This window comes from Copadichromis virginalis, linkage group LG20, assembly GCF_057382275.1.
Source record: "Copadichromis virginalis isolate Kocher_CV1m ecotype Utaka linkage group LG20, C_Virginalis_male_GT1.1, whole genome shotgun sequence".
Lineage (NCBI taxonomy): Eukaryota > Metazoa > Chordata > Actinopteri > Cichliformes > Cichlidae > Copadichromis > Copadichromis virginalis.
The window spans coordinates 26,249,054-26,258,343 of record NC_140637.1 but is presented as its reverse complement, the minus strand read 5'-3'; the positions used below and the strand labels follow the sequence as shown (position 1 = coordinate 26,258,343).

The following is a 9,290-nucleotide window of genomic DNA, read 5'->3' as shown; positions in this document are numbered from 1 at the left end:
GTGTGTGTGTGTGTGTCCAAGTATATATTAATTTTAAAAATCAGCTTAATTACAAGACTTGAGCAGCGTGACATTAACTGTCCATATCTGCAGGTTGGATTAATCATGATTTTAAAGGCTGTAGGTTGCAGTCATCACTTGAACACTGTATAGAAATGTAAGGGCTCAGTGCTGATTCTTATAGTTGCATCTGCTTCAAACTGTAAGAAACATGCGAAACGTCACAATACTAAAAACGGTCGGCAGGTAGGAAGCACCAGGTTAAATCTATATTTTTATTTGGAATTCGAAAATCGTTTTTGAAAAGATGTTTTTATTGAGAGTTTAATTCTTTGTGAATTTTTTTTTTCCAATTTGAAATATTCAATTTTGAAATATTGAATTATAAATAGTGCTTTCATTTTTAATTTAATTATTAAATAATAAAATCATTTTTAACAAATGCATGTATTAACGCATATTTTATTGCACAATTCATTATTGAAGCACAAAACTGTTTATTTGATCCGCATGACTCTTCTGGTTTTCTGTACTGGCAGCTGATAAGATACAAAGGCAGTCACATGACGTCACGAGATTGTCATTTAGTTCTCGCGATATCTCATTTTACCACTGTACAGTATTTCCATCATGGCAGGCAGTAAGTTGGTATTAGAGGCTAGAGTAAGTATAAATGGCTTTATCTTAGGGCTTAGCGTGGTTGTAATTCCTCTGATCAGAACCTGGTTTGGACGTCACGACTGGGTCTTTGATTATCTGACCGAGACTCCCGGGAAAATTGCGATTTCTTCTCATATTGCCCTTATTAACGGCCTCTTACTTCTGATATACAAGGGACCTCTGTACAAGGTAGGTGCTGTCATAAGGTTACCAACTTCCTGCTTTTGTGCTGAATCTTATGCTGAAGTCGTATTTTTTGTGACCTCGGTTTGTTTTGGCATCCTGCAGTTAATATAGCAATCAAGTTTTACGCCATTTAATATTAAATGCTAAATCTTGCTGCTAATGTTATCCAACTGAGTCGCCTAGCTAGCCTAGCTAACACTGAGTTAATCTCATTAGCAAAAGAAGAGAGAGGCTGTTGGTATTAGTGTGCTAAACATAGAAGTCTGTTAAGCTTAGGAACTTGCTGATTTTAGACAGTTGAAATGGCTAAACTCTATAACTGGTACTAACAGTTACTTTATGTGCTGTGACAAGAAAGTAATACAGAAGTCCATTCAGAAATCTGCTCATTTAGTCCTGTATTGGTTTGTATCTAATATAATTTACTTATACAGCATTGCTTGAGTTGATGAATGGAGAAAGAGGCAGTGATAAATTACAAAATGAGAGAAAGGAGGACAGTTACAGGATTAGGAAGCGCATAGGATTAGCAAGGAAGATGTGAGGGCTATAAATAGAATGAAAAGTGGAAAGGCGCTTGGTCCACATAACATACCTGTGGAGTTATGGGATTGTCTTGGTCTCTCTGAGAGAGCAGGGCAGCGGACTTTGCAAACACATTGTTTAATGCAATGCCTGAGAAATAGAGGAGGAGGATACTGGTACTGCTTCTCAAGGACAAGGGTGATATGTAGCACAGTAGTAACAACAGAGCGAGAAAACTGTCGAGCCTTACCAAGAAGCTATGGGAAAGAGTTTTTGAACTAAGACTGAGAAGACCCCTACAGATTGTATGTTTGCATTGGAGAAGTATAGATAAGGTACTGTCTTTCTGGATGTAGACAAAGCATATCTTAGGATGCTAGGAGACACATTGTGGTACTGTATGAGTAAAGTCAGGAGTGACATAGAAGTGTGTGAGGTGTGCAGCTGGAATGAGTTCCAGGGGATACATGGTCTGGTACTTGTATACTGTGCACTCAAAGCACTTTTTACTACAAGACTTATTCATCCAATAATACACACATTTATTCAAGCAGTTTTCCTATCAATGAGTGCATTGTCTGTCATTCACTCACGCTCTGCATTGTGGATGCACAGGGGGCAGCTTGCCCATGGATCATTTGACATTCAGACTGGAGGAGCTGTGAAACAAACTATCGATCTGGAGATGACCCCTTCTGAGCCACAGGTGGGGCTGGGATTTGCCTTGAGCCCCATCTTGTTCACAGGTTGAAGATGAAGTCAGGCAGGAGTCTCCCTGAACTTTGATATCTGCAGATGACATTGTGATCTGTAGTGAGAGTACAGAGCAGGTGGGATCAAGTTTGGAAAGGTGGAGATATGCTCTGGATAGGAGAAGAATTAAAGTCGGTAGAAGCAAGACAGAATACATGTTTGTGAATGCGGAGCAGACGGGTGTAATAGTGAAGGACGAGTTTTAAATACCTGGACAGTGAAAAAGTGAGTGCAGAGTGTGTTAACAGCATGTCCTCGTTCTAGGTTGCTGTGAGGGCCTGCTTTTTGGGAGTGACCTTTGGCTGTGGTTTAATTATAACCTTCTCTGAAACCACTTGGACACATTTTGGCTGGTATGTACATTTGTTATGTTGTGTAAAACTATATATATGTCACACTTTCTTGGTTAAATTCTACATAGATTTTCATACGTTGACATCAGGATGTGTTTTTTCCTAATATAGGCCGGCTACAGTTGAACGTGAAGTAATCCTGTCTTTCTGCAGGTACATGTGTTCCCTGTCGTTCTTCCATTACTCTGAGTATCTGGTAACGGCCATCATCAACCCTCGCAGCCTGTCGTTGGACTCATTCCTGCTCAACCACAGTGTGGAGTACACGCTGGCTGCTGTCTCATCATGGGTGGAGTTCATTGTGGAGAAGCTGACCGTTCCAGGTTGGTGTGTCATCTGTGTAATGACCTGCACTCAGTCCACTCAGAACTGTTGAGAAGGGAGGTTGCCTGATCCAGTATATTAGCTCATGCTGAAATAACAATGATCTCAGATTACATCCAGACTGTGGAGCGTGTGCATGGGCTAATGGATTCATGGCTGACTCACATCCTATGTGCAGAGCTTCTGGCCGTGTCGTAGTACCCAGTATGATGCTGGCTGCTGCCAGAGATGTATCACTTTCCTTGCTGTCACATGGGTGTGACAATCAACAGTTCCAAAGAGTGGTTGGAGATTCGTGTTTCAAAATAGGAAGTAAACATGTTTGTTAAGTTTAAGTAACATTATAGTTTAGCTGGGAACCTGTGGCGACATGCAAAATGCATGAACAGCTATTCGTGTAACCATCAACATCAAAGAAATATAATAATCTGTTTTTTTAATAGATAACAGAGAAGGAAGGAGAAAGAGGCCAGCCATCATCCTTTCATGGGAACATACTGACACCTAATGTGCTCACACCTCTGTTGAATAAAGGAAGTGATGTACCCTGGTTTCCTGTTGGCCTGCAGACCAGCAGCTGGTCAGATCCTGATCTGCGCTCTCAGGCTTTTTATGTGCTCACCAGTATTTCATCGGTCTTTCTTATCTCTTATAGAACTGAAGCAACTCAGCTGGTTGAGCGTCTTGGGTCTCTTCATGGTTCTGTGTGGTGAAGGATTACGGAAGGCGGCCATGTTGACAGCCGGTTCCAACTTCAATCACATTGTCCAGAATGAGAAGGCCCAAAGCCATGTGCTGGTCACCAGTGGGGTCTACGCCTATTTCAGACACCCCTCCTATGTGGGCTGGTTCTACTGGAGCATAGGAACACAGGTGAGCTGCAGCAGCAATCATTAGTGTTTAACTTCAGCTCATTTTTCCACCTGGTGTGGTTTGTTTGTGCAGGTGTGAACACAGTAATCGCGCTCACGTGCAGACCAAAGCAGCCTCAGCGAGACTGTTTGGTTCTGTGTGGTTCCAAACAAACTCCAGAGTGACTCTGGATCACAGTTTATGATGTGAACGTGCTCACACACTAATTCGAACCATCTACCAGGTGTATGGTAGAAGTTTGATCTCACAGGAAACATCCTGTAGCCACGTATGCTTCGTATTCTCAGTGCAGGAAGGCGCTATAAGCTCTGCATGGGCTAGCAGCTAGCTGTGAAATGACTAAAGAAGTCTTCAGGCTCTGAACGTTTCTCCCACTGTAAACACTACGATCAGATGAACACAATCAACTTTCTGGGGATAAAGAAGTCTTTTCACTTTCTTTCCAAGCTCTTTAGAAAACCTTTGGGATGAATTAGAGGAGAGACTGAATCAGGCTCATCCAACATCAGCCTCACAAATGCACTACTAGGTGATTTTTAAAAGATTCCCATACACACACTCCTAAACTTTGTAGAAAGCTTTCCCAGACAATTTGAAGCTGTTATGCTGCAGGGTGTGCCGACATCCTAAATCCTTAAACCTTGTAGTTTAAGAATGGGATGTCCGTTAAGTTCATGTGTGTGTGACGGCAGATGAGCAAATACTTTCAGATCTGGAAGCTACATCCATCTTTTATAATGTCTGTTAAGCCCACGCAGCCCCCAACAGCAGCAGTGATGACGATGCTGGCACAGTCTAACATGGAGTCTGTTTACAAACTGTAAAGAGCGAAGAGGCGGAGGTTTATGTCATCCAAAACAGCAGCGCTGTTCCTGTGGTCACCATTAAAACCTTTACTGGGAAAAAAGCGAGTGTGAGTCCTTCATCGTGGCGATCGTGGCTCAAGAGTTGGGAGTTCGCCTTGTAATCGGAAGGTTGCCGGTTCGAGCCCCGGCTCGGACAGTCTCGGTCGTTGTGTCCTTGGGCAAGACACTTCACCCGTTGCCTACTGGTGGTGGTCAGAGGGCCCGGTGGCGCCAGTGTCCGGCAGCCTCGCCTCTGTCAGTGCGCCCCAGGGTGGCTGTGGCTACAATGTAGCTTGCCATCACCAGTGTGTGAATGTGTGTGTGAATGGGTGGATGACTGGATATGTAAAGTGCTTTGGGGTCCTTAGGGACTAGTAAAGCACTATATAAATACAGACCATTTACCATTTACCATTCATCAAAGCAGCTGATCAACAAACTCCAACATGAAGAAAAGCAACTCAGCAGCTGTTTGTTTTATACAGAGAAAAACCTGCAGATGAACTGTGAACTTAGTCCGATAGCATGTTTAAATGATACTGCTGAATGATGACGGCAGCCATCCTATTTTACATGGAAGAGAGCAGGGGTGAGCCTAAAGGGGGGCATGGGGGGCACTAGACCATATTAATTTCAATGCTATCGTAACACGTTTCAGATTGAAAGTAAAATAATATAAAAATTTGTGTTTGGTACGTCGCATTAATATTTTTGTACATGGACCAGTAGAAGATGGAGCCGCTGACCTGAGGGTTGTTAGGTAGATGTTGGTAAACTTTAAAACATTGCAATTTCTAAAATGGAAACCAGTAAGCAGTTCATTTAAAAGCCTGTGTTGTTTTTTTTCTCTTTTGAATATCAATTATTGCTCGTTAATAGAGCTCGCTGAGTGATGTAATGAGATCTCTGTCTCCACCTTTCATGGATCTTCTTAAAAATAAAGAATGTAATTCTTGAAAAATGTAAATAAGCCCTTTTGAGCTATAAATAAGTCAAGTGGGCTTTATATCGTTTTCAAGTGCTGTTTATGTGCAGCGGATCTTCAGCAGGAGTTTGTTCATCAGTGAATTGAATCAGAATTTGTAATGAACATATTAGAAACCCTGAGATGATCTAAATGTGTATCTCAAACGATTTAGATGCAGTTTTCTATGCATCTAACAGCTCTGTCGTATCTAAGAGTAATGAGCAGCACTACAATAATAAAGGTAAAAGAAAATATTGATACTGTGTATTTTTACAATTAGGATCATTTTATCTTCTTGTTTGTTAAACACAAGGAACACAGTTTGATCAGAGTATAGCATCAAGTCAGTTAAACATGTGGGATATGTTAGGTAACGAGATTATTCAGTTTCAGCTGCTTTGGAGTTAAAAAAATGAACAAAACAGGAAGTTTTCCAGGTGGAGGCTATTTTATTTAATTTGTCACTGCTAGCAGTATGAAGCAATGCCTGTGCCCTGCAGGTACCACCTGTAGTCCAGCTGCTCTGTGATGATACTGTGTGTGCCATTGCCAGAAGCGTTGCTGTGTGGCACCGATGGGCCGCTACTGTAGAAGAGCTGGACAGGGCCATAGAAGGTTCTTACACCATGAGCAGGACCAGTATCTGTTCTTTGTAGGAGGGACGCAGCGAACAATTAATAACAAATACATTTGTCAAGTTTTAACGCTGAGATCCAAACTTAAAACAAAACAAGCAAAAACATTACAGAAGACGTAACGTTTGATGTGATCGGGCACACAGAACAGGATATGAAGGGTTACTGCTCGGCTGCTTTAATGCAGCTGTCAGTGTTTGAAATCCATCATTTGTGGTTTGTATGTTTTGGAACACTTTGTGTAGAATTATGAAAGATTTCTTAAAGTACTAACTATGAACTACATGTCCCACTCCTGCTGGTACACAGACCTCAGTCACTGGTTATTTGGTTTACTATTGGAGGGGTTTTCTAAATCAGTTTAATGAATTGTTTGTTGTTGCTGACATCTGTTGTCTTTTTCTGGCTGCTGCAGGTGATGCTGTGTAACCCACTGTGTATCCTGGCTTACACAATAGCCAGCTGGCGGTTCTTCCGGGAGCGGATAGAGGAGGAGGAGCTCTCCCTTATCCATTTTTTCGCCGAGGACTATGTTGAGTACAAGAAAAGGGTTCCCACCGGGCTGCCCTTCATCTCAGGCATCCGTGTCAACTAGACTGAGGAGGTGGATGCTGGACGCAATAGACTTAAAGCTCTAAAGCGAGTCAGACCTGATGGGTGGGTGTGTGTCTGGGCACGGCCCTCCCGAGGTAAAACCCTGCAGCTGACTGAGAATCCGTAGCTCACAGGCAGAAACCATGATAGCTGCGACAGTGTCAGGCTGCTGGACTGCTGTTTTTATATCAACCTCCAACATTCAGTTTAAGGCCAGACAAGCTGCACTCTTCTACGTGTGTCCCATTTCATTTATTTCTCATGTGTCATTTGTACACTTGTAGCACGCTTTGTGTTCTCACTGATTACCTGTGTTGTTGGAGAGTGATGTGATCATTCTCTCAGGGGTTAGTAGCAAATGTTTGGACAGGAAATCAACCGGGTTCAAAATCATTAGTGTACAAATTCTTGTAGTACTTCTCCATTAAAGCAAACTATTTTTGATATGAGACAGACCCACACGGAGACTCATTATATTCAAGTCCTGATGTCTAAGTCTGTGTTTATCATCACCATGTTTCCAGTGGCAGATGTGCAGAATAAATGTCTGTTTATCCTCTGAATCTGGATTTAAATGAACAAGTCAGATTGGTTGGGAATGTTTACATTTTCTTTCTAAACATGTCCAATTCCACATCGTCCCTGCTAATCCCAGTTTGTCCAATCACACGTCTTCATGTGAAACCTGCAGTCAGGCGTTGCTGTTAGGTGTAGTGTCAGCATATAAATAAAAAGACTTTTTGTAGCGTCATCTGTAGTGTGATGTAACAAAAAAAGTCTTTTCTATGTGAAAAGACCAAAATTACAAAGAGTGAAATTCAGTAGCACAGGTTGGCTCAGTGCGCATCCTCAAAACATGTGATCTGGTTTAAAAGGAGTTGGACAATAAAACATGTCATGATTTATGGAGACAAATAGTCCCAATTCTCACTTTGTACCTCAGCTTTTCTCCTTTTTTTGAGCTGTGAGCAGAGAGGAAGATGAGCAGAGGTGTTTAATAAGATCAAGGCCTCACTTTGAAGTGACATTTGTTCAATTTTAAATGTTCATGAGAACTTTTATATTTACTCTTAGTTCCATTTACAACATGACAGTGTGACAAGAGCATATGAATACCATACAGTTTTGTTTAGTTACACTCTTACAGAGCATTTCGTCGTCGTATATGACTGACTGCAAACGTAGACCTTCATATGTATATCGTCCCTGTTTGCGCCTCCTGTAAACCTGTGATGTGACTCAGAGGCAGGAAAGGCGAGAGAAGTGACAAGGTAGAACAGAGTGGAGTCACAGGAAGTGCTCACAGAGAGCAGTTTATCACAATAGGACAAACATTTTTGCAAAAGGGGAAATATAAGAGCTCAACAGGTTGATACAGGTTGAGTGATGAATATGTGAAAGGTTGGTTTTTATCAAGTTAAATATACAAAAGTGTTTAACAGAATTTTATGCATGGACTGATGAAATAAATGAAGCTATACAGGAATCAGCCCCAACATTAAATCTACTTACAGCTTAAAAAACATTGAGTATTACTAAAACATGTGATGCATGGAGGCTCAAACAATTCTCACACAAATGTCTCAGAACCAGAGACCAAGTGACATCACCAGAGGTCCTCGGCCACAGCTGTTTACAGCTCAGGTGGACCAACACAGCACTGGGCACATGGCTTTAATGTTGTGGCTGACAAAAACTTGATTAAGGATCGTTTCTAAGCACCTGAGTACAAGAAGGACGTGTGCATACAGCATTAAACAAGTGTTTAGTGCTGTATGCTCGCATTATAAAGTACCTGAGGCTGTTAAAGTAACGTGAGCATGATCTGTATTCAACAGGAAGTGCTAGCAGCGCTCCAGTGCTAGAGCTCCTTTTGTATTTTAGGAACTGATTTTTCTTTTTGTCTCTCCTGTCAGCTTGTGACGCTCAAACTGTTATCCAAATCAACCAAATGACTTTATACTGTCAGCTGTAGCCGACGGTATAAAGCGCCTTTAGGGAACAGTTGTTGTTAATTGGAGCTACATAAATAAATCTGAGCTGAATGACTGAGTTATATTTGGTGTTTTTGTTTTGAGGAGAGATTGGATTACCCTTATCTGACTGTGTGTTTAAGGCTTTAGTATCAGATTTCTACTCATGTAGTAAAAACACTGAAACCACAATATTGTCTGTAGATGCAGAAAAGTGTTTACAGAGTAAACTGGAATTTTTTATTTGCAGCTTTACACGCATTTGGTTTCATAAACTGGTTAAAAATAGTTCCCCAACAGCATGTGTCAGGACAAATGAGCAAACATCCTCCAGCTTCTGTCTCCAGGCAGGGATGCCCACTCTGCCCTTCACCGTTTGCAATTTTTAACCAACCACAGCATCAATCAGACAGGCTTTAGTGATTAAGGGCATTAAAATCAGTCTTTATGCAGATGATGTGTTACTTTTTCTCCAACAACAAAGACATACGCTCATAGATGAGCCTGGCTCATCAGAACAGGCACTATGCAATAATATAGAGACCATTCATTACCATTCATCAGCTCAAACATCAAATGATGCTGTAAAGCATCATTTGCTC

The 9,290-nt window shown here is 41.5% G+C and overlaps 1 protein-coding gene across 1 annotated transcript; it reads left to right on the top strand.

Moving 5' to 3' along the window:
- Positions 1-591: 591 nt before the first annotated feature.
- icmt (isoprenylcysteine carboxyl methyltransferase) lies at positions 592-8,768 on the top strand. The gene is made up of 5 exons (XM_085443049.1): positions 592-849; positions 2,389-2,477; positions 2,631-2,800; positions 3,457-3,674; positions 6,537-8,768. The coding sequence occupies exons 1-5, from the start codon at positions 631-633 to the stop codon at positions 6,714-6,716; spliced, it is 876 nt and encodes a 291-aa protein (XP_085299175.1). The 5' UTR covers positions 592-630; the 3' UTR covers positions 6,717-8,768.
- Positions 8,769-9,290: the final 522 nt, after the last annotated feature.